General features: G+C 41.5%; 1 protein-coding gene across 2 annotated transcripts; it reads right to left on the reverse strand.

Moving 5' to 3' along the window:
• On the reverse strand, positions 1 to 26,363 carry LOC129825225 (ras-related C3 botulinum toxin substrate 2). Of its 2 annotated transcripts, none has more exons than XM_055885140.1 (6): positions 26,182 to 26,360; positions 17,497 to 17,568; positions 16,784 to 16,901; positions 15,978 to 16,040; positions 2,522 to 2,681; positions 1 to 2,187 (listed from the first exon to the last, which is right to left on the reverse strand). In XM_055885140.1, exons 1-6 carry the CDS (start codon positions 26,214 to 26,216, stop codon positions 2,057 to 2,059), a joined length of 579 nt encoding a protein of 192 aa, XP_055741115.1. In that variant the 5' UTR covers positions 26,217 to 26,360; the 3' UTR covers positions 1 to 2,056. The 2 variants fall into 2 exon arrangements, with proteins under 2 accessions (XP_055741115.1, XP_055741124.1); XM_055885149.1 differs by having other exon boundaries at positions 2,127 to 2,187; positions 2,518 to 2,681; positions 26,182 to 26,363.
• Between the last annotated feature and the right edge of the window lie 377 nt (positions 26,364 to 26,740).

Below are 26,740 nucleotides of genomic sequence, written 5' to 3' on the forward strand. Positions count from 1 at the left end.
GGGGGGTGGGGGGGGGGGGGCAGTATGATCTTTGTGCCCCATATCATTATTCACGATTAATTAATGATTAGCAATAATCATGGTAGCATCCACATGAAACATATTGGCACAAGACACAGTTCCAAAACATAATCAGAAACACAACCAAAACTAACCACAAAAGCACCCAACAATTTATAACTTTTAAAAACTTTTTACCCCTTTTCCTCCCCAATTTCATGATATCCAATTGTTAGTTACAGTCTTATCACATCACCGCAACTCACGTACGGAACCATGCATCCTCCGAAACACAACCCTGCCAAGCTGCACTGCTTCTTGACACACTGCTTGCTTAACCTGGAAGCCAGCCGTACCAATGTGTCGGAGGAAACACCGTACAACTGGTGACCGTGTCAGTGTGCATGCGCCCGACCCACCACAGGAGTCGCTAAAGCACATTGGGACAAGGACATCCCGTCCGGCCAAACCCTGCCGTAACCCGGACGACACTGGGACAATTGTGCGCCACCTCATGGGTCTCCCGGTCGCAGCTGGCTGCCACACAGCCCGGGGTCAAACCCGGGTCTGTAGTGACGCCTCAAGCACTGGGATGTAGTGCCTTTGAGTGCAGTGCCACTCGGGAGGCCAGCACCCAACATATTTGAAAAGTCACAAGCTTGATGTAGTCATTGTGTGTAAGGAAAATGCTAAACTTTTGACTTAAGTCCAAATACTTCTGATTTCTTCAAATGGGGGGACGAGAAACATAAAGTGCTTTCATTTCCAAATGGCAAAACAGGTAATGTATGTATGAAAATACCCTCAAATAAAAGCTGACATGCTGTACTTATCACTGAGTATACAAAACATTTTTGACATAGAATTACCAGGTGAAAGGTATGATCCCTTATTAATATCACTTGTTAAATCCACTTCAAACAGTGTAAATGAAGGGGAGGAGACAGGTTAAATAAGGATTTTTTAAGCCTTGAGACAATTGAGACATGGATTGTACATGTGTGCCATTCAGAGGGGGAATGGGCAAGACAAAAAATGTTAGCGCCTTTGAACGGGGTATGGTAGCAGGTGCCAGGCGCACCGGTTTGTGTCAAGAACTGCAACGCTGCTGGGTTTTTCACGCTCAACAGTTTCTCATGTGCATCAAGAATGGTCCACCACCCAAAGGATATCCAGCCAACTTGACAAAACTGTGGGAAGCATTAGAGTCAACATGGGCCAGCATCCCTGTGGTTCGCTTCCGATACTTTGTGGAGTCCATGCCCCAGCGAATTGAGGCTGTTCTAAGGGCAAGGGGACACACAAACACACACACACTCATATGTTTTTTTGTGTTAAATTAAATTGTAATAGAGAGAAATGTAATATGGTACCTTAGGAATATAGTAGAATGCTGTATCATGTCAAAATATGAAAAATACATTTTATAGAGTAAACAACATGATAATTTTAGAAAGTTTCTTATATTAGGATGGTGCAATACATTTCTGACTATACACACTAATGTTTGGTCTATGTATTTTCAGTGTCTTTCTTGTACATTAAGGACCAGTCACTGCATTAACTAACCATATAGAAGAAGTGTATAAGAAAATGAGTCAGAAACCAAAACCAAATACCAATATATGAATCTAAAACACTTATCCATGTGTACATATCCAGGATTTGTCTTGAAAATATTAAGGACATTTATATTGATGCAGCAGAAAGTCTGATGGTTGTTTTCAGACCTGAACAGTGGTCTAACATTGAGAAGAATCGTAGATCCAGCTATATGCCTCAATCCCCAATCAGTGGGAAAGGTCGGCACCATCTGTAATGGTACAATCCGACGGTCCAACTATCTTCCATTTATTTGGGATTGAGGCATACACTATATACTGTAATTATAGCTGGTTATACAATACAGATGGCAAGACTCAACACTACATATGTTGACTCATCTGAACATTAGACCACTTTGTAAAACTGCCAAACTTTGTATTTAACTAAAATCAACATTTGCTGTTGTGTGATTCCTGAGCTCTTCCCTCTTGGTCTATCCACAGGTCTGAGATCAGATGAGTAGACAGGGTCGTTTCTTCACCTTGGTGGGCTGGGGGCACAGCACCGCTCGGATGGCCTCGTCAAAGACCGTCTTCAGCCCCCGCTGGGTCAGGGCAGAGCATTCCAGGTACTTCACCGAGTCTACCCAGAAAACACACAATAGATGTATGAGGGACATGAAGAGGATAGACTGTTTATCTGGCATAATGCACGGCTGGCGGGCGATGATTCCAAGAATGTGAAGCTTGGGCGACATGAAATCTCAACAACTATGTATTATAAGGACTAAGAGCAGAATACAAAGTGTTCCATGATACTGTACAGCTCTGTGAACAACAATCATTAAAATGACAGATAATCAATCAATCGCTGATTCAGTCATATCCAATCACAAACCCAGAGTGACCACTGTATACCAATCATGGTAGATCTCTGATGCACGATCACTAATTCAGGATCCCAGAGACCCACATACCTATCTCTTTGGCTAGTGCTAAGCCTTGTGGGTAGGTGATGGGCGCTAGCTTCTTCTCCTTCAGCTTCTCAATGGTTTCCTTCTCGTCCCTCAGATCCAGCTTGGTGCCCACGAGGATGATGGGTGTGGAGGGGCAGTGGTGTCGTACCTCAGGGTACCACTAGTGGGAGCAAGCACACACAGAGTAGGTCAACATGGCCGCAGCAAAAGATACTGAATTACTTATCACTTCCTTTTCTGTGATACAGCTCATGTTAATTCTACCAAAGATGATCTATATTCTGACAAGATACTGTACTGACCGCTTTAAAAATGTGAATAAATGTCCGCAAAGCGGACTGCAGACAGGAGGAGGCGGGGTCAGGCGGGAACATTCTAACCAACAGGCATAACTCAGAAATAAAATAATTTTTCTCAAAGTTGCAGGAATGCCACGTGTGTTCACTTATATCAGAACATTCGTAACAACCTAAACATTACAAAACGTCTATTAGATCAAATAAGCCTCCCGTAGCAAATTAGAATTTAAAAAAATTTGTTGACGAAATTCGACATCCATTAAAAAAATCCCTACTTGTGGACAGATTTTGGGGCAGAGTCAAGCCTCTCGCTCCGTCTCTTCCCCCCTGGTTCTACTACTGTATTATGGAGTAGCCAGTTAATGCAGAGGTTGATTCCTGGTATAGCTCCTCACACATAAAATCTAGGAAACTCTGTCTATTACTATTATTATTATTATTATTACTACTATCATTACCGTCATTATTATTACACAGTATTCAAATAAATGGCTACTCTCTTGTTTCTATCAGTCACTCAATGAAAAAGGAAGTTCCTTCTTCCACATTGAGTGACTGATAGAAACAAGAGAGCAGTGTATGCTTTTGCAGAATAGGAAATGAATGCTTATGAATGACGTTAGTGAGTCACCTTCGCTTATTTTAGTGTGCCTCTGTTCATTTGGAGGCATTTCATCAGCTTCTCTGCTTAACACCTGGTTAACAGCTCTACGTATGTTTATACGTCAGTAATTATTGGCATCTCTAATACAATATAGGACACATCCTGCAAGCCATCATTAGCTGTTACAGCAGAGTGGAGGGAATGTCAAGGTTGAAATTTTTTCTTTTTTATAGAGCATGAATGTATAGTAATGAGAACAGTGACAGTGAAGCACGCACATACTGTATGCACACACACACATTTCAGGTATTTCACTGAGTCTACCGAGAAAACACACACACACACACACACACACACACACACACACACACACACACACACACACACACACACACACTACATTCTGTGAAAAATGCATCAAGGATTCTCAGTACTATTGCACCAAGGTTTTTCTGCCTCTCGTGTCTGTCTCTCTTTCATTGCAGGGTAGCCATTATTTAGTCATCTATGGGGACAAAGCGCCGTCTCCTCTGCACTCTTTGGCCTTCCTGCCATCAAACCTAGAATGCCACACAAAGGACTAGGGTAGATCTCACAGAGTCTTAGCTCCTTAGGAGGTCTCATTGGAGAAGAGCAGCTTTACAATAAAAGGCTTTCACTATTCAGGAACTAAGAGGTTACCTCTGCCCTGACCCTACAGACTCTGTGGAAGAGAGATGAAAGGATGCTTCTCTATATACCAGGACAGGTAAGAGATGTCACTTTAACAAATAAAACTTCCCAGATTCCTACTAAGAAAGGTGATGGTGCCATGAGTTAAATCATCCCTAACTTCCATCGAGGCTGACTGGATTAAATGGAAACACATTCATTTAGTGGTGTAGCAACTCTGTGTTTTCGAAAATGGCACCTTTAGTTTACTAGTGTCTCTCTGAAACTGAGTGAGGGAATTAGGTTCTGCTAGGTTAAGATATGAGTTGGCCAATACAGTGTTATGATAATGGAAGACATAAACCACAACACTTGCCTTGAGAAGCTTGGAGAGAAATTCAAACTCCAACCATTTACCCAGCGATGGCTAATTGATTTTTGATCTCCTGCTGATCCAAAATGGTGATAGCAGTAGGAGGTGTACCGTGGCAATAATCAGAGATAACACGGGTCAATTGAATCTCCTTTTGACAGGAAAATACCAGAGTGACATGGGTGGGTTAGTGTGAGCAACATGCTACATGGCTGTGACTCTGGCTGTGACTCTTCCCCCACACAGTCTGTAGCCTACCTTCCATGTTAAATAGATCCTAATGTCACCTGAAAGCCTGGTAATCTACTAAAGCTCCATTTGCATACATGGTCAATGTTACCATGGAGACTCATTGGGAACATGCCATGAAAAAACAGACTGAGAAAGATGGAGAGAGGAGGAAAAAATGACTGCTCTTGATATAATGCTGTCCTCTCCAACACTGACAGTTCCCAAACTAATCAGCTCAATTCAAACGGTTGACATTGAAGTCAGAGGAGTCAGACACGTAACTGTCATTTTTTACATTTTATTTAACCTTTATTTAACTAAGAAAGTCAGTTAAAACCTCTCTGGGATAGCGGGACGGTAGCGTCCCACTTGGCCAATAGCCAGGGAAAATGTAGAGCGCCAAATTCAAAAAAATTATATAAAATCAAACTTTAATTAAATCACACATGTAAGATACCAAATTAAAGCTACACTCGTTGTGAATCCAGCCAACATCCAGCCAACAGATTTCAAAAAGGCTTTTCGGCGAAAGCATAAGATGCTATTATCTGATAACACAATGTCAACAAAGAGAGAGTAGCATATTTCAACCCTGCAGGCGCAACTCAAAACGCAGATATAAAATATAAAACATGCATTACCTTTGACGAGATTCTTTTGTTGGCACTCCAATATGTCCCATAAACATCACAAATGGTCCTTTTGTTCGATTAATTCCGTCCATATATATCCAAATTGTTCATTTATTTGGCATGTTGATCCAGAAAAAAACAGCTTCCAATTTGCGCAAAGTCACTACAAAATATCTAAAAAATTACCTCTAAACTTTGCCAAAACATTTCAAAGTACTTTTGTAATACAACTTAAGGTATTTGTAAACGTTAATAATCGATCAAATTGAAGAAGGGTCTATCTGTTTTCAATACAGGAGATAAACAAACTAACGCTACTTTCTTTAGTCTTGCGCACCTCTCAAACAGTACACATGATGTTACTCTACTTCCTGATGGCCTTCTTCTTCATTGCACAAATGAATAACCTCAACCTATTTCCTAAGACTGGTGACATCCAGTGGAAGCAGTAGGAACTGAGAACAGAGTGATTAGAAATCTGGCTTCCCAATGAAAACTCATTGAACAGACAGTGACTTAAAAAAAAAACAAATAATTATGGTTAGTCCTCGAGGTTTTGCCTGCTACATAAGTTCTGTTATACTTACAGATATGATTAAAATAGTTTTAGAAACTACAGAGTGTTTTCTATCCAAATATACTAATAATATGCATATCTTATATTCTGGGGATGAGTAGAAGGAAGTTGAAATTGGGCACGCTATTTTTACAAAAGTGAAAACTCTGCCCCCTATCCTAGAGAAGTTTTAAGAACAAATTCTTATTTACAATGATAGCCTACCAAAAGGCAAAAGGCCTTCTGCGGGGACGGCGGCCTGGGATAAAAAATAAAAATAAATACAATATAAATATAGGACAAAACACACATCACAACAAGAGAGACAACACAACAATACATAAAGAGAAACTTAAGACAACAACATAGCAAGGCAGCAACACATGACAACACAGCATAGTAGCAACACAACATAACAACAACATGGTAGCAACACAAAATGGTAGCAGCACAAAACATGGTACAAACATTATTGGGCACAGACAACAGCACAAAGGGCAAGAAGGTAGAGACAACAATACATCACACAAAGCAGTCATAACTGTCAGTAAGAGTGTCCATGATTGAGTCTTTGAATGAAGAGATTGAGATAAAACTGTCCAGTTTGAGTGTTTGTTGCAGCTCGTTCCAGTCGCTAGCTGCAGCAAACTAAAAATAGGAGCGATCCAGGGATGTGTGTGCTTTGGGAACCTTTAACAGAATGTGACTGGCAGAACGAGTGTTCTATGTGGAGGATGAGGGCTGCAGTAGATATCTCAGATAGGGGGGAGTGAGGCCTAAGAGGGTTTTATAAATAAGCATCAACCAATGGGTCTTGCGACGGGTATACAGAGATGACCCGTTTACAGAGTATAGAGTGTCCTATAAGGAATCTGATGGCCGAATGGTAAAGAACACCTAGCCGCTCGAGAGCACCCTTACCTGCCAATCTATAAATTACGTCTCTGTAATCTAGCTTGGGTAGGATGGTCATCTGAATCAGGGTTAGTTTGGCACCTGGGGTGAAAGAGGAGCGATTACGATAGAGCAAACCAAGTCTAGATTTAACTTTAGCCTGCAGCTTTGATATGTGCTGAGAGAAGGACAGTGCACCGTCTAGCCATACTCCCAAGTACTTGTATGAGGCTCTAAACCCTCAGAAGTAGTAATAACATCTGTGGGAGGAGGGGCATTCTTCTTACCAAAACATATGGCCTTTGTTTTGGAGGTGTTCAGAACAAGGTTAAGGGCAGAGAAAGCTTTGTTGTAGAGCATTTAACACAACATCCGGGGAGGGGCCAGCTCAGTATAAGACTGTATCGTCTGCATATAAATGGATGAGAGAGCTTCCTACTGCCTGAGCTATGTTTTGATGTAAATTGAGAAGAGCGTGGGGCCTAAGATCAAGCCTTGAGGTACTCTCTTGGTGTGGTGACAGGCAGTGGCTGAGAGCACATTTTCTGACTTTATACACTGCACTCTTTGAGAGAGGTAATTCGCAAACCAGCCCAAAGACCCCTCAGAGACACCAATACCCAATACCCCTTAGCCGGCCCACAAGAATGGAATGGTCTATCGTATCAAAAGCTTTGGCCATGTCAATAAAAATAGCAGCACAATATTGCTTAGAATCAAGGGCAATGGTGAAATCATTGAGGACCTTTAAGGTTGCAATGACACATCCCTAACCTGAGCGGAAACCAGATTGCATACCCGAGAGAATACTATAGACATCAAGAAAGCCAGTCAGTTGATTATTGACAAGTTTTTCCAAAAGTGTTGGAAAAACTTGTCAATAATCAACTGACTGGCTTTCTAAACAGGGCAAATAGAAACAGGCCTATATTGGTTAGAATCAGCTTGATCTTATCCTTTAAATAAAGGACGAACCATGGTAGCCTTCCTAGCAATGAGAACCTCCCCAGAAAGGAGAGACAGGTTAAAAAGGCCGGAGATAGGCTTGGCGATTGTAATATTTGTGTTGTGGAGAAATGACCAGGCAGGAGACGGGAGTACAGTTAGTTTTCGTTTAGTCAAAACCTCTCCTGCTCTCCAGTTCCCGGGCACACTAGTGCGCATGTGCATTTCCTATTAGGTGTAGTAACGTAACACTGTCGTAATACATCACTGCTTAGTAACAGCATAGTAACTAATATAAACAGATGTAGATCCCAGAGACTACACTCCTCCCCCATAGTGTTTAACTCCCAGAGAACAAGGTAAATATGTTAGGGAACTACTAATGCAATATCGAACAATGCATTCTTAACATTTTTCAACTACTGGGTTGAAGCAGACTTTTCAGAGCTCAGCACAAATCCAGGGGATTATTCTGCCCCGAAGATGGAGTTTGTGTCCTAATAACTAACCCAGGTAATGTCCGTTTTCTTTCCTTTTATCTAGGACATATTAAAGTGTTTGTTTGTTTTACTGTCTGTTACCTTAAACAGCTCAACTCACAGGTCAAGCTTTTGAGGTGCCCTTCGCTGTCGAATAGGATATCTCCGCTCCTCCTAGGCTTCCGGTGGTGGGCCAGGTTCGGGTGGAAGGTCAGGCTCTGTCTCTCCCGTACGTCCACAGTCAGGAGAATCGTCCTGGGGGTCGTTATTGTTCTTGTTCTCTCGGCGTGTCTCTGCTGGGGCGTTGGACCGTAGCAGATGATCCACATGAACGTTGACCTGGCGATGACCAATTTGGACTTGGTAAGTCAAAGGTCCTTTGCGTTGCAAGATCACACCTGAGTTCCACAGGCTCTTGGGGTGTCTGAAATCACGTACCATCACCCCCTCTCCCTCTTTGAATTCTCTGACAGTCTTTGAGTGTCTGTCATGAGCTTTCTTCTGCTGTAGCTGGTGCTTTGCCACAGTGCTTGACAAGTCTGGTTTCAACAATGTCAGGCGGGTGCGTGGTTGGCGTCTCAGAAACAGTTCAGCTGGTGTACATTCCGTTACTGTGTGTGGTGTGTTACGGTAAGTAAACAGGAACCGGGGAAGCCTTTGGTGGGTGGGCACAGACTGAACCTCGAGTCTATTCCAGGCCTTCTTAAAAGTTTGCACGGCTCTCTCCGCTGCTCCGTTTGATGCCGGGTGGTGAGGTGGTGACAGGATGTGCCTTACTCCATTGTTCTTGAGAAACATTTCAAAATCGCTTGACGTGAAAGGAGGGCCATTGTCCGATACGAGCTCCTTGACTAGTCTAAAGGATGCGAACAGGTGTCTGAGAAGATTGATGGTCTTCTCAGCTGTGGTCAGTTGAGCACTTCCATCCACTTGGAATGGACATCGACGACAACAAGGAAATGTTGCTTGTCAATCTCGGCGTAATCCACATGGATGCGTTCCCAAGGTGTAGCAGCCCAGGACCATGGATGAAGAGGTGCAGCAGCAGGCTTGTTGCGAACAGCTTCACAAGGTGAGCAGTGGCCTACATACTGTTGAATGTCCTGATCCAGTCCAGGCCACCACAGATAACTGCGAGCGAGTGCTTTCATTCGAGTGATTCCTGGATGTCCCTCATGCAGGTCAGATAGCAGTCTCCTCTGGAATTTGTGAGGTACCACCACCCTTGATCCCCACAGAACACATCCTTGATCAGTGGACAACTGGTCTTTCTTGTCGATGAATGGACGAAGGTTATCGTCATTTACGAAGGTTGGCCAACCTCCTAATGTTAAGTCCAAGACTTTGGAAAGCGCTGGATCTTTCCTTGTTTCCTCTGCTATGTCTGAAGCAGATATGGGCAGTTCGTCAATGAGAGAGATCTGGAAGACTGCTCTATCATCTTCACTGTCGGAGTCACTATTGCATGGTAGTCTTGATAGTGCATCTGCATTTGCGTGATCACTGGATCGTCTGTACTCAATCTCGTAGTCGTAGGCTAATAATATCAGAGCCCAACGTTGCATTCGAAGTGCAGCAAGGGTTGGTATATCTGATTTTGGTCCAAGGATGGCCAACAGAGGCTTGTGATCTGTCAGCAGTTGGAACTTCCTTCCGTACAGGTATTTGTGAAACTTCTTCACTCCGAATATTATGCTCAGGGCTTCCTTCTCAATTTGAGCATAATTCTTCTCACTTGGTGACAGAGTCCGTGATGCAAATGCAATAGGGTGTTCTTCACCTGACGATAGAACATGTGAGATGACGGCTCCTACTCCGTATGGAGATGCATCACACGCGAGTCTCAGCTTCATCTCTGTGTTGTAGTGGGCAAGCCACTTGCTCTTTAGCAGACGCTGTTTGCAAGTCTTGAATGCTTCTTCGCATTGTGGGGACCAATTCCACTTTGTATCGGCCTGCAGCAGTTGGTGAAGCGGATGCAACAGTGTGGACAGGTTTGCTACAAACTTTCCGTAATAGTTCAGGAGCCCCAAAAATGACCTCAGCTCTGAGATATTTGTGGGTGCTGGTGCGTTTACGATTGCTTCCACCTTGCTGTTGGTTGGGTGCAGGCCTTGTGCATCAATCTTGTATCCGAGATACTCCACTGAGTCCTGGAGAAACTCACACTTGCTGCGTTTCATTCTCACTCCGTATTTCTCCAGTCTTGACATCACTTTGTCCAGCACTACAAGGTGCTCTCCAATGGTTGGTGCTGACACGAGGATGTCGTCCATGAAGCACACAACGTTGTCTATACCGTCCAAGATCTGATCCATTGTGTGTTGGAATATCGCTGGAGCTGTCGAGATTCCATAGGCCAAGCAATTGAATCTGAATAGCCCCTTGTGTGTATTGATGGTCAGATACTGTTCTGACTCCGGATCCAGCTTCAGTTGCTGATAAGCGAATGCCAGGTCCAGCTTACTGAAAACCTTCCCACCAGCTAGAGTGGCAAACAGATCTTCAGCATTTGGTAGTGGATATTCCTCTGGTAGTATGCAGCGATTTACTGTGACCTTGTAGTCACCGCACATTCTGACGGTCTTGTCTTTCTTTGGGACTACAACAATCGGAGCGGCCCAGTCGCTCCTCGCTACTTTCGTGATTATGTTATTTTTCTGTAGGCGGTCCAGTTCCTTCTCTACTGCTTCCTTAAGAGCATAGGCAACTGGACGTGGTTTGTGAAAGATAGGCTTGGTTCCTTCTTGCACTCTGACTTTTGCTGTGAAGTCTTGTATTTCACCGTAGCCATCTTTGAAAAGTTCTTTGTGCTTCTCCAGCATGTTAGTGAGTGTAGCCTGACTCACTGGTTTGTCCTTTCTCAGACTGAAGATTTCTCCCCAGTTCAACTTGATCTTTTGTAGCCAGTTTCTGCCTAGCAAGGCTGATTTTTCTCCTTTAACAATGACAAGCGGTAGCGTCCACTCCTTCCCCTCATACCGGACTGGTACCTGGATCTGCCCTAACACAGGAATAGTGTCACCAGTGTATGAAGAAAGGCGGATGGACGCTGGCTGAAGAGGGCACTCTTTCAGTTTTTCTTTGTAGAGTCTCTCTGGAACCAGAAATACAGACGCTCCGGTGTCCAGCTGCATTTTTACCGGTTTTCCCGCTAACTCCATGTTGAGATAGATTCCATCTTTTTGTTGTTGAGCTGTGTACACTGTGGACAGTTCCAATACTGTTTCAGTAGTACCTTCCTCTTCTTGTGCTGCGTCTGACACTTTGTGCGCTCTTGCTGTGCGTTTTGAGGCTTTACACACTTTCTGTAAATGTCCAACCTTTCCACAATTGTGGCACTTCACATTTTGGAATCGACATTCACTGTGCTGATGATTATCTCCCCCACATCTGTAGCAACCTGGCTTAGACCTTTGAGATGTGGGCTGCTTTGTTCTTGTGTAACCTTGAGGAAGGGACTGAGAAAAGAGTGACTTTTGTGAGCCTTTTTCACCACGTGCATCACTGACCTTGTGAACACCTTTCTGACGTTCTGCATATCCCGATAGCTCAATAGTATCCCTGTGGGCAAGCTCAAGTCCAAGTGCGATATCACAGGCTTTCCGAAAGGTCAGGTCCTTCTCTGACAGAAGCCTTCTGTGATATGCTTCACCTGTGAGACCACATACAAACTTGTCTCGAAGAGCATCATCAAGAAATTGTGCAAACTCACATGTACTTGCCAGCCTTTTCAAAGCAAGGATGTAGTCAGCCACGGTTTCCCCTTGACTCTGGTGACGTTGGTAAAATCTGAAACGTTCTGCAATGAGAATTGGCTTAGGCTTGAAATGCCTTGAAAGAGTTTCAGTCAGTTCTGCATAGTTCAACTCCACTGCTTTTATTGGTTCAATGAGACCTTTCAGCAATCCATACTCAGTTGGACCCAAAACACTGAGAAATACGTCTGCTTTCTTTTCATCTTTGATTTCATTTGCAGCCAGCCAACGCTCCAAACACTCCAAATAGGAATCAAATTCCTCTTTTGTAGCCTCAAACTCTGGTACTCGACCAATGGTTGCCATTTTCACAGTTAATTGTTCAGTTTCCTTATTCCTTGTATTCCTTAATTTTCATCTAATTCTTCACTTCAGAAGTTTCTGCAATTACTTCGTTCACTGCACTCATTTGTAATAATGTACACACCGTGTTACGTTCCTTCTTCCTTTTTTTTCTTGACAATATTTCTCCACTGAGATCGCCTAATTTCAATGGGTTCAATGACAGTTTTTTAAATTTTATTTAACCACCAGAGGGCAGTGTCGCTATTCTGGACTCCAATAGTCTTTATACTTGGCAGCTCCTGAACACTGTACCTGCTAGCAGTGCTTAGCCTTTTTTTACTGGCGAAAGAAAATAAAAAAATAACTGACGAATTACATAATTATTTTGAGTTTCATTACTCACGCAACATTCTTACATTCAAGCAATGTCCGTTAAAGAAGTTTAATCACCTCGTCGCCACTGTAATATTTGTGTTGTGGAGAAATGACCAGGCAGGAGACGGGAGTACAGTTAGTTTTCGTTTAGTCAAAACCTCTCCTGCTCTACAGTTCCCGGGCACACTAGTGCGCATGTGCATTTCCTATTAAGTGTAGTAACGTAACACTGTCGTAATACATCACTGCTTAGTAACAGCATAGTAACTAATATAAACAGATGTAGATCCCAGATACTACAGCGATGATAGAGGCAGCAACCTTAAAGAAGAAAGGGTCTAAAGCATCTAACTCTGTCAAGTTTAAGGAGCTCCTTTAGCTCCTCGGACTCAGTAACCGCCTGCAGGGAGAAACTTTGTAGCAGGGCAGGGGAAAAAGAGGAAGAAGCCTCGGGGACAGTCGCATTAGAAGGGGTGGCAGATGAGGAAATGTGGGACGGGCAAGGAGGCATGTCTGAGTCAAATAGGAATCCTGACTTAATGAAGTGGTGATTAAAGAGCTCAGCCATGTGCTTCTTGTCAGTAACAACCACATCATCAACATTAAGTGACATGGGCAGCTGTGAGGGGGAGGGTTTATTCTCCAGGTCTTTAACCGTTTTCCAGAACTTCTTGACAAAGCCTATGGCTGAGGCAATGGTATGAGAAGAAGCAACAATAAAAGTGTTTGAAAAGGGTAACGTTTGGCAGGCTTTTCTGGTGATATTATAGCTCTTTGATGTGAATTCAACTTCTATAGTACTGTGTCAGTTTAAAACCCATGACGTCTGGAGAGATGGAGATGGAGTAGGTAGAGGTCTCATCGTGCATTAGGCGAGTTAAGTTCACATGGGACATCCATGTTTGACTCCGTTAAAGAAGAGATGATTACTTCTCTCTGACCTGAATGAATATGATTTCTATTGATGAACACATTTCTATATCCTATCCAAAAGGAGTGAGGGTCATTGGAATCCAATGGGATGCAACGTGCTACCTGAATAGATGTGCTGTTCTAGTCCTTGGATTTGAAATATTTTATTTATGACTGTCTGACTGAAGCGACTAAACCATGGCCTCTGCAACAATAGGTAGAGCTGAAAGCAGCAGAACACAAAACAACTATTGATAATACCATTACGCAGACAGTTAAAATAGAAAAACATTAGTTGTCCATTGGACTATATCCTATTACTGTACCGTAAATGCCAGAATCTGCAATATGTTTGTTTTATTATACGGTACACTTCGATTTTCTATTGAAAGCAGGTAAACCAGAGTAGCCTATCCTTTTTAAATTGATTGATGTCTCTATGTGTTTAGACTCACTTCATTATCTTAATCTTGACAGGCATTTTCTAGATTAACTGGCATACTACTGTTATCCTGCTCTGTTTTCCATCACCCCCCTCTGTATTACTGACAGATGATGACCCATCTATATTCACAGAAAGGTAAGCACATCTAAATACCCCTGTGCTTTAGGAGTGATCAACAGTATTGACACGTTAATCTCTCCGTATAGTAATCTATAATGTATGCTACATACTGCAGCTCAATCAATGCCAATCAACACCTACATTATGAGAACAATGTCATCCACTATCCCTGCATTAGGTACAGAGAAAAACTCCGGCGGCGGATCAAATAGAATATGTGTGTATTGCATACTATACAGTGGGGCAAAAAAGTATTTAGTCAGCCACCAATTGTGCAAGTTCTCCCACTTAAAAAGATGAGAGAGGCCTGTAATTTTCATCATAGGTACACTTCAACTATGACAGACAAAATGAGAAAAAAAAATCCAGAAAATCACATTGTAGGATTTTTAATGAATTTATTTGCAAATTATGGTGGAAAATAAGTATTTGGTCAATAACAAAAGTTTATCTCAATACTTTGTTATATACCCTTTGTTGGCAATGACAGAGGTCAAATGTTTTCTGTAAGTCTTCACAAGGTTTTCACACACTGTTGCTGGTATTTTGGCCCATTCCTCCATGCAGATCTCCTCTAGAGCAGTGATGTTTTGGGGCTGTTGCTTGGCAACACGGACTTTCAACTCCCTCCAAAGATTTTCTATGGGGTTGAGATCTGGATGCTGGCTAGGCCACTCCAGGACCTTGAAATGCTTCTTACGAAGCCACTCCTTCGTTGCCAAGGCGGTGTGTTTGGGATCATTGTCATGCTGAAAGACCCAGCCACGTTTCATCTTCAATGCCCTTGCTGATGGAAGGAGGTTTTCACTCAAAATCTCACGATACATGGCCCCATTCATTCTTTCCTTTACACGGATCAGTCGTCCTGGTCCCTTTGCAGAAAAACAGCCCCAAAGCATGATGTTTCCACCCCCATGCTTCACAGTAGGTATGGTGTTCTTTGGATGCAACTCAGCATTCTTTGTCCTCCAAACACGACGAGTTGAGTTTTTACCAAAAAGTTATATTTTGGTTTCATCTGACCATATGACATTCTCCCAATCTTCTTCTGGATCATCCAAATGCTCTCTAGCAAACTTCAGACGGGCCTGGACATGTACTGGCTTAAGCAGGGGGACACGTCTGGCACTGCAGGATTTGAGTCCCTGGCGGCGTAGTGTGTTACTGATGGTAGGCTTTGTTACTTTGGTCTCAGCTTTCTGCAGGTCATTCACTAGGTCCCCCCGTGTGGTTCTGGGATTTTTGCTCACCGTTCTTGTGATCATTTTGACCCCACGGAATGAGATCTTGCGTGGAGCCCCAGATCGAGGGAGATTATCAGTGGTCTTGTATGTCTTCCATTTCCTAATAATTGCTCCCACAGTTGATTTCTTCAAACCAAGCTGCTTACCTATTGCAGATTCAGTCTTCCCAGCCTGGTGCAGGTCTACAATCTTGTTTCTGGTGTCCTTTAACAGCTCTTTGGTCTTGGCCATAGTGGAATTTGGAGTGTGACTGTTTGAGGTTGTGGACAGATGTCTTTTATACGGATAACAAGTTCAAACAGGTGTCATTAATACAGGTAACGAGTAGAGGACAGAGGAACCTCTTAAAGAAGAAGTTACAGGTCTGTGAGAGCCAGAAATCTTGCTTGTTTGTAGGTGACCAAGTACTTATTTTCCACCATAATTTGCAAATAAATTCATTAAAAATCCTACAATGTGATTTTCTGGATTTTTTTTCGTCATTTTGTCTGTCATAGTTGAAGTGTACCTATGATGAAAATTACAGGCCTCTCTCATCTTTTTAAGTGGGAGAACTTGCACAATTGGTGGCTGACTAAATACTTTTTTGCCCCACTGTATGTACCTATACAATGTAGCACAACAGCCATGAAGATCACACAGCATCCACTCACCTTGGCTCTGACGTTCTCAAACGATGCTGGGCTCACCAGAGAGAAACAGATGAGGAACACATCCTAAGGGACAAACATAGTGTCTGATCAATGGTAGTATTAAAGGTGTAGGGAGATGTTGATGTTGTAAACAGATTAGATCTAGTGATTCATATAGTGTATATGGTCATTGGTCAGTGAAGGTGTAGGGAGTAATACATGTGGTTGTACTGAAGGGTAGAAAGGTGTATCAGAGTAGTAGAAGACGTGGGGTCCGAAATTATTGACACTTTTGATAAATATGAGCGATAAGGACTATATAAAATGTAGTATGCAAATACTGAACTATATTGTGTGCTCCAAACAATGTGGAAATTATATTATTTTATGCTAATACAATTGCTCAAAGAGATTTAGTTTAACAAGTAATATTATGTTTTTCTCAAAAAAGTAGTGGTCAAATTTATTGACACCCCTAAAGATTCTTATAAATAAAGTAGTCAACAGCTTACATCCTGAATGAATCGTGAATAATGATGAATGAGAAAGTTACAGAGGGTCAAAGATCATACCCCCAAGACATGCTAACCTCTCACCATTACCAATAACAGGGGAGGTTAGCATGTTTTGGGGCTATGATTTTTGACCCTCTGTAACCTTCTCATTCATCACGATTCATTCAGGATTATTCGTAATCATGGCAGCATCCATTATTAATTGGACAGTATACAGTCATTACTGCTCATCTTTATCAAGGGTGTCAATAATTCCGGACCCCACTGTATATAATTTGTAATAGAGATTCTGTATGTGTGTGTGTGTGTTACCGTCTGAGGATAGGACAGAGGTCTGAGTCTGTCATAGTCCTCCTGTCCTGCTGTATCCCACAGTCCCAGGTTCACTGGCTTACTGTCCACCATCACATTGGCTGAGTAGTTATCAAACCTGGAAGACAAATAAGTCCATTACATCTAGAACATATTACAGTGAAAGACCTTACACAGAATATACAGTATACAGTTTATTAGGTACACCACCCCATTCACGAATATGGATCGCTCCTACAGACAGTGAGTCACATGGTCGTGGCTTGCTATATAAAGCAGGCAGACAGACATCAAGACAACTTGAATCCATGGACCCATCCTGCCTGGTGTTAACGGTACTGGTGTGGGGAATGTTTTCCTGGCACACGTTAGGTCCCTTGACACCAATTGAGCAACAATTGAACGCCATGCCCCAGAGAATTCAGGCTGTTCTTAAGGTAAAGTGGGGTCCGACCTGGTACTAGATAGTGTACCTAATAAACTGGCCACCGAGTGTGTAAAAACTGCATACCATAGGTGTTTGTGAAAGTAAAGTCAATATCTAGCATACCAATCCCTAGAATTAATGTGAATACAACATTATTTCCTATTTCTGGTTATTGGTTGCATTATGTAGGCCTTTGGTTGTATGATGTTTGTCCATTCAGCCCACACATTTGTCACTGTACCAGCCATATCATGTACACTGTGTCTGTCTGTGGTCCAGTACTTACACTGTGGGGATGTACTCTCCAGGGAAGGCGTTGGTTGTGTAGCTGATGAGCAGGCATGTCTTTCCCACAGCACTGAAACAGACATTGAGCAATCAGTTGTGTGCCAACACACACACACACACACACACACACACACTGAGAGAACCTATAGTCATTACAGGGTAGCTGCCAGCTGTCAGAGTAACTCCCTTCTCTTACAAAAAAAACACATGTCAAATTCGCAGTTTCACATGTGAAATACTGTAGCTGTTTTCATATTGAGGTAAAATTTCACAAGTGAAATCATATTCATTTTCTATTACAGTTTTTTCCAACTGCTTACACACAAAATCTTTTCATGTCACACGATTTTTGAAACCTCTCAATCAAAGTGCAAAACTACTCACCAAATATCCAAAACCATAAGCTATTTCTCAGCCTTTGACTCAATTGCATAAAACACTTTTTTCAAAACACTACACACAATTCTCTACCTAAAACACAAAAATCTAACAGGAAGTGACTTGCTCTCCTTTTCCAAACACAACCAATCAAAATGCTACACTTATTCACCAGGTCACACACACACTCCTCACATGTGCAAACACTAATAGCTTAACTGATCACTAACCAATCACTGCTTTACTGTAGTATAGGCCTATAAATAGGTCAAAGGTCAGATTACCTGTTTTGAACAATGGATGCCAACAATGGACAGAGAGCAAGAGGGGTAGGAGGGAGAGGAAGAGGAAGAAGAGGACGAGGGCAAAGAAGAGAAGGAAGGAGAGCCATCTCTGATGAGATTAGGGCAACACTTGTTGATCATGTGATCAACCACGGTTTGACCATGAGAGAGGCTGGACTAAGAGTCCAGCCCAACTTGAGTCGATTTACAGTGGCGTCTGTATGAGAACAGGTATGCAACTATCTAATGACTATTTTAGCATTACAGTAATGTACTGTAAAATACGTATGACTGCATAGTATTGCATAAACATTTGTAACTCTAAGCCATCCATTTACTGCACTGCATTGAATGAATGAGGTTGGTTATCATGCTGTACTACATTTTTTTGTACATTGTTTACAGTTCCTATGCTGAACACATACTGTGTTTGAATTCTGTACAGAGTGGAAAGGCAAAGACATCATGGAGGACGAGGACGCTTGTTTACAGATGTACAAGAGACTGCAATTATAAATATGGTTTTGGCCAACAATGCAATTAGGATTCGAGAGATAAGAGAGCATATCTTGAATAATGACACCATATTTAACAACATCAATGCTGTAAGCCTGTCGACCATACAACGCATCCTCCAACGGCACCGAGTGACGATGAAACAACTTTACAAGGTGCCATTTGAGAGAAACTCTGACAGAGTCAAGAATATGCGACATGACTTTGTAGAGGTATGTATGCAACACTACTTCCAGTACTTCAGACATACCATATTTACTCATCTGTATATCATTTTGTCTGTTACAGAGAGTATTGGAGCTGGATGCCCATGTAATTCGCCATGAATTTATTTATGTGGATGAGGTTGGCTTCAACCTCACCAAAACCAGGCGCCGTGGAATAAATGTAATAGGACAGAGGGCAATTACCAATGTCCATGGACAGCGTGGGGGTAATATAACTATGTGTGCTGCCATCACTCAAAACGGGGTCCTCCATCACAATGCCACACTGGGTCCGTACAACACCGGCCATATGCTCACTTTTCTGGATGCAATTTACACAATGCTTGTCCCTGATCCAGATCAGGAGCCTGCTAGATTTGTGGTTTTATGGGACAATGTTAGTTTTCACCGGGCTGTTCTGGCGCTGGAAAGTGTATGATCGCCAACCCTATGCCCGCATGTCGCTTCTCCAGGCAATGGAAGACGCATGTGGGGACATAGAGGTTGCCTCTGTCCAAGGTTGGATACGCCATGCTAGGAGATACTTCCCTCGATGTTTGGCAAGAGAAAACGTATCTTGTGATGTGGACGAAGTATTGTGGCCAGACCCTGGCCGGAGAAGAGATGAAGCGTAGCTTAACACTGGTGACTGCCCCCCCCCCCCACCAATTCCTGGACTGCCCCCCCGGGACCCCACACACACAATTGTGTTCTTTACTGTATTCTAAAGAATATACTTTTGGTTTACATATGTTTATGGTTTTGTTGTATGCTACTGTATACAACAGTAATGTTAGGCCTAATAAATATTTTCTGTTTCTACATTGCATTGGTGTTTACAGTGTACTTGTTACCCCTCTCAGCAGATTACTTTCCCTGTAGAACATTGTATTGAAATGTAGATATAAGCCTATGAAAGACCAAAGAGCTTTAGATTTAGAACAACAGTGTTTACATGGGTTATCCATGAAAGCAGTGTTTGCCATTTGATGCAAATGCTTCATTCTGACATGTGTTTATGGCATTTTGAATGCACTGTTACATTTTGAAGGAGATGTGAGGTATTTTGCATTTTGTGTGTGCAGTTTTGGAAATTGTGTGTAGAGTTTTGAAAAAAGGAGACAGTTTTGAAAACGTGTGTAAGCAGTTGGAAAAAACTAAGTTAGAATTGCATTTTCACATGAGAAAATCACATTTGGAGTTTCATATGTAAAAAAAACCCACATGAAAGTAAAAATACAATTTTTACTCCAATGTTTGTTAACAAAGTTCATGTAAACAAACACTGTATAGCCTAAAAATATGGTTAAAACTATCATTTTGATATCATGGACGGTCAGTCCTTGCATCCATAGTGTAGTCTATGGATTGAAAGTGGTTGCGTTTCTCCAGCCCCATCCCTCAGCGTTTTACCGAAACTGTAGTGGGAAGGACACCTGTTAATGTTTCAATTAAGGATTGTCGCTTTAAACTCCTTAGTTTAGATTAATAGTGTTACTACATGGTGCCATTCTCTTGTGAGTGAGTTACTTTTGTCCCATTAATATCAAGCAAAACTTCTGAAGTCAAGAACAAAATTCTTAGTATTGCAAACAAAAATAATGATATTGAAAGCAAAACATAAATCCAAAAGTATTGATAGCAAAACAAAATATTGCAAGGGAAAAAAATGTCAAAGCGAGGGCAAATTAATTGTAAATGGATGCAATTAAATTAAACAATTCTACCTATTTTTGGTTATGTTACCCTGGCCTTTGCTTTCGCTGCCTTTTTCCAGTGGTGGAAAAAGTACTCAATTCTCATACTTGAGTAAAAGTAAAGATACCTGAATAGAAAATTACTCAAGTAAAAGTAACCCAGTAAAATACTACTTGAGTAAAGTCTAAAAGTATTTGGTTTTAAATATACTTAAGTATCAAAAGTAAAAGTATGAATAATTTTAAAAAGTACTTATATTAAGCAAACCAGATGGCACAATTTTTTTCATATTTTTCATTTATGGATAGCCAGGGACACACTCCAACACTAAAACATAATTTAAAAACAAAGCATTTGTGTTTAGTGAGTCCGCCAGATCAGAGGCAGTAGGGATGACCAGGGATGGTCTCTTGATAAGTGTGCGAATTGAACCGTTTTCTGTCCTGCTAAGCATTCAGAATGTAACAAGTACTTTTGGGTGTCAGGGAAAATGTATGGAGTAAAAAATACATAATCTTCTTTAGGAATGTAGTGAAGTAAAAGTAAATGTCAAAAATATAAATAGTAAAGTAAAGTACAGATACCCAAAAACACTACTTACTTTAAAGTATTTTTACTTAAGTACTTTACGCCACTGCTTTTTCCAGTTGCAAGTTTTGGCACATTCATTCCAGCAGGATAGCACCCTGCATCCCACTGTTGGTTTGCTAAGCAGGGTCGGTCCTGGTCCGTCCATGGATGGGAAACCAGACGCAGATGGAAGTGGTGAAATTCTTTTTCTTTTTTTGTAAGGGTTAGCTGCCTTAATATGGTAAGAAACGTAAAATTGCAGATTACGTAAATTCTTAAAATTTTTCTTGTTTGGAAAGCTTCCACCATATTTTCGCCAGAATACCATCATTAAATTCAGCTTGATGTCTATCATGGTCCACTGTCACTCATGATAAAATGCTACAACAGCACGCCAACTCCTTTTTGGGATTTTCCCTGTGCAAAGAAGATGCCAATATACTGTCCTTATTGCTTGCTACAGTTTGATGAATGGCCATAGACATTCTAACTATGTACAATGTGCTGAATGAACAGCATGATGGGGCCTGGCTTCTTTCAAACTTGCCTACATTATGAGAAGCAGTAATCCACTTTCTCTAGCTTCTTGTCAGTGTTCTAAAACACCTCTGACAGGCAGCAGCTAAAAACACAGTCAAGGTTTTGTCAGTAAAATTCCAATAAGAAGCACGCACCTGCATGTACAGACAGGAGGGAAGGAATGCTAGTCTGAGGAGTGCTCCCAGAGTTACATTTTTAGGCAAGGTTAGAAAGTGACACCCCGGGCTATACGTAGGCAGGCTACCATCAGCTTCTTCTACAGATTGGCTCCACCTTGAACATCATTAGGTTAGCATTCAAGGTTGGGTAGAAGAAACCTGATAGAGGCCATTGAAAAGAACTGGTGAAACATTCATAGTTTATACCCTTGTGGAAGACATGATTAGTAATAACTTACTGTATATTATATTAGGTGGTAAGAAGCAGTTCTGTCCACACTAACTGAAGTCAAGAGAGAGAGAGAGAGAGAGAGAGAGAGAGGTGACATGAGAGAGAGAGGTGATATGAGAGTAAGATACAGGGTAGTGTGATAGTGTCTGTTTCCCTATCTCAGTGGTGAGTTAGTGTGTCATTGAGCAGTCTATCTCTGGTACCCTCTGACTCACACACACATGCTGTTGACTGTGGTCTAAGTGTAGGGGCCCCGTGCTTCCTACTCTCCACCTGCTCCTCCTGCATGAGGCTCCCTCTCTCTTCTTACCCCCACACACAGATGGACAAGGGACAGGGGTGGATGGAAGCCCTAAATCCAATGATGGCATTGTGACAACTTACTACATGAACCTGATGGAACCATGTGAAATGCTATATTCTATTGTGCATCTGAAAGGTACTCCTTTTAACAGGGCAATTACTTTTCAACTCAAAGTTCTACAACGGAACAAAAGACTAAAAAGTGCCAATCATGCTACAGTAGTTAAAAGTTACAGCACATAAATGCTTTCAATGATACTTCGTGGTGGGAATCCAACATATACAGCATCTGACTTTAAACACCAACCTAATTACCAACGGCTGGGCAGAGTTCATTTTTAATGCTCTCACTTCTCACTCAGTCAGAAGGCCTAAAACAAAAAACAACCGAGGAGGATATAGATGTCAAAATCACACTTACACCTAAATGCCACACGCCAGAATGAAGTTGTTGGCCTATTTGTGTGCTATTTTGTTTCTGTCACCTCTGCCTTGATGTAGCCTACAGGAATAAACATATCTATGTTCCCCACGTATACATACTGTATGACTGCATTCAAACAAGTAAGCCGTCACAGTTTCAAAGCTATTCAAGTCTCCTGATCTACAGGGGTTCTCCACATAGGGGACCGGGGTGTCAGAGTTGGCAGGAGGCAGGGCGGTGACACTGAGTGACAGTCAGGACGATAGGGGCATAAACCTCTTATGAAGTGTACCTTTGTGAAGTATTTATATTTTTCTGTCATTCATATTCTCTCTTTCTTTCTCTCTCTCTTCTCTTTCTCTTTCTCTTCTCTTCTCTTTCTCTCCAGTTAATGTCACCTCTACCAGCTCTTACTGACACTGACCCATGGGCCCCCTCTCTTTCCATTTACTGTAACCAGCATCCTCACCCACTGAGCACTAACTGACACTGGACGTCGATGAACGTTGAAAAGTTGCTTCATTTTGTTAGTCCGACCTGACCTTAATTTTAACATCCACAGACGTCTGGACCGGCCTTCATTCGGCCCAAACATAGACATGCATGACTGGTTCAAAAGTTTGGACAGCACAGTACAGTACAGTATAGTACAGTACAGTGAGGTAAAGAATAGTTCAGTATAGTTCAGTACAGTAAAGAATAGTTGAGTATAATTCAGTACAGTACAGTAAAGAATAGTTGAGTATAGGTCAGTACAGTACAGTAAATAATAGTTGAGTATAGGTCAGTACAGTAAATAATAGTTGAGTATAGGTCAGTACAGTAAATAATAGTTGAGTATAGGTCAGTACAGTAAATAATAGTTGAGTATAGGTTAGTACAGTAAATAATAGTTGAATATAGTTCAGTACATTACAGTACAGTAAATAATAGTTGAGTATAGGTCAGTACAGTACAGTACGGTAAATAATAGTTGCATATAGTTCAGTACAGTACAGTACAGTAAATAATAGTTGAGTATAGGTCAGTACAGTACAGTACGGTAAATAATAGTTGCATATAGTTCAGTACAGTACAGTGTAGTAGAATAGAGTGGAGTAGAGTTCAGTACAGTACACAGTAGAACACACTAGAGTTGAGTACACTATAATGTACAGTACTATACTCTACTACACTGTAATCTACTCTACTACACTGTACTGTACTGAACTCTAGTGTACTCTACTGAGCTCTACTGTGTAGAGCTGGGAATTGCCAGGGACCTCGCGATACAATATTATCACGATACTTAGGTGCTGACACATTATGTACTGCAATTTTCACGATTCTATATGTATTGCAATTCAATACTGTGATTTTATTGCGATTTCATGGTCAAAACATATTGCTCACCATATGTCTGCTGCAGAAGGTCATGAGAGAGTCATGAGAAGGCAAGTTTTTTATCATTCATGGAAATAAAAGTGCTGAAAACAAATTGGTTCCCTATTTTTTTTTAAATACTGGAGTTTTGTTGCAGGTACAGCCAACTAGCCCAAAACTAATATTGCGATATTATCAAAACGAGTACACTCAAAAATAATATCCCAATATGTATCTGTATCGATTTCCCCCCCATCACAACTACTGTGCTGTACTTTAATGTCCAAACTTGTGAAACATAGAATTCTATAATTGGTTCAGATTTGGTCCGGTCCAGAGCAACAGAATGTAGTTTTGTTTGGTGGCGGAGCTCATAAACAAAACAGCCAGTGTGTAGAATGATACCCAAATATGCATATTTCTACTTGTGTACCTATTTAGGATACATCACCATGAAGAGAATGACATTCATATCCATAATTATGCATTTCTGTGTAGTACAGATCAGGGGCCCATGATGAACTTCCATTCTGCTACTGGGTGTAAATCCACTTCACTTACTATTCTAAAGCTTCCTGTTGAAGTTTCCTGTTGAATACAGGCCATTTGCTGTATAACTGCACTTTGTCGAAATACAAAGAACAAGCAAAAATGTGTCTTTGGATCGACCATGTATGAGAATGGTGTTGTGGGTGTTAAAGGTGACTGTGTTATAGGTGGCAGCTGTGCTTTTGTTTCTTTAGTAACCATGAGACTGTGCAGAGTGCACCACAGACTAAAGAGGAACTTAAAAACTAAAACTGGAGGATAAAAGCAGCATAACAGAACTTCTCTTTTACAAAACGAGAAGAGGTTTAACGAACGGAGAACAGGAAAAGACTGCATTGACCTCACTGGCTGCTGTCTGTCTGTGTCTTTGTAAATGTTCTCTTTAATTGAAGCCCTCATTATCACCAACTACTCTCCATCTCCTCTCTCCTACAGACATTACACCCACGGATCCCAATCTCCAGATAGCATCTCAGCATCCATTTTGTCTTATTCAACTTGTCACCAATCTTGCACACACTCCAAAAGGGTTCTTCGGCTGTCCCCATAGGAGAACCCTTTTGGGTTCCACGTAGAACCCTCTGTAGAAAGGTTTTTTACATGGAACCCAAAAGGGTTCTATCAGTAACCAAAAGGGTTATTCAAAGGGTTCTCCTATGGGGACAGCCGTATAACCGTTTTAGGTTCTAGATGGCACCTTTTTTTCTAAGCGTGTAGGCACTTCCTTCCTGTCTTCGGTGTGTATTGCTACACTGTCTCTTCCGTATTGATTTAAGGGCTGTTGAACAATGTCATTATCAAGTCATCATACATTCCTCAACCTGATGTTAAAACTGCACATGCAAATTAGGAATTTAAAGTGTTAATTGTGTGGCCTGTTTTACAGATAGAGGTTTGCTCTACTGGGAAGTTCCTGCCTTGAGGGCGTCATTATGTTGTTGTATTGACTCTGTGATAAAGACCTATTGAGCTTCTGAACATCAAGGTTAATACTGTACACAACAGGCTGTTACTTAAAAGTATTATTTATTTGTCTAGCTATTAGAACAAGATTAGAACAAGGTTATATTGTTCTGTGGCACCTTTTACAATTTTGCCCCCCTCAAGTCTATCAAGCTGACAGACAACAGCTATGAGGAAGGTATGAACAGTGCAAACTATATACAATAACCTCATCATTAAAAGTATGACAACCAAATTGAAATAAAAAGTACATACATTCCAATTACTGCAGCTCCCATATGCAATATGAAACGAATTCATTCAATTAATTCATAAAAAACAGAAGTTGTCTCTTGACACAAGAATGTGTAGTACAATACACAGAGAAGAATTCATCTCCCAGTTAATAGACAATTGAAAGAAGGCTAAATAGAGTTTTTGTCCACTTTTTAACACACCCAAATCCAAGTACCCTACCAGTTGTTGAACTGCGCGCACACATAACTTATTAAAGAACTTACCCATCTCCAACCACCACACACTTGATGGCTTGCATTTTCCAGGGGCTGATTTAACAACTTGTGAGTTTACACTTAGTAGGCAAGACAACAATGTAGAATCAGGTACAGCACAGGAAATACGTTTGCCTATCTTATCTTGCCCACCGCCTCGACTCTCGCGTTTACTCATGCGCAGCGCAGTTGAATCAGCGAAGTTTATCATTGGGTCTACTGAAGCACATCTCTCATAGCAGGAAGTTGGCCTATGTGAAACTGTGATATTAATGTCCTTCAAATTTGATTAACAAAATGCTCAGTGAAGCTTTCAGAAGCTGACATTATGACTCACACTGACATTTAAGCATATCTAGGCTATTACTTTATTGTCCCAGCGCAAACACACTTTTTTTCACCTAGACTATGACAGTGTTATGCACTTCCGTTTTATTTTCACTAGATGGTGCCCTATATCAAGAAACTGGGAGCAGCGTTTGACAAGTATAATATGCTCACACTAGTTATATAAACTGGGCTGACAACTAGCCTTTACTCACAGAAATTCTATATTTTATTGTTGCAG

Source organism: Salvelinus fontinalis, chromosome 2, assembly GCF_029448725.1.
Source record: "Salvelinus fontinalis isolate EN_2023a chromosome 2, ASM2944872v1, whole genome shotgun sequence".
NCBI lineage: Eukaryota > Metazoa > Chordata > Actinopteri > Salmoniformes > Salmonidae > Salvelinus > Salvelinus fontinalis.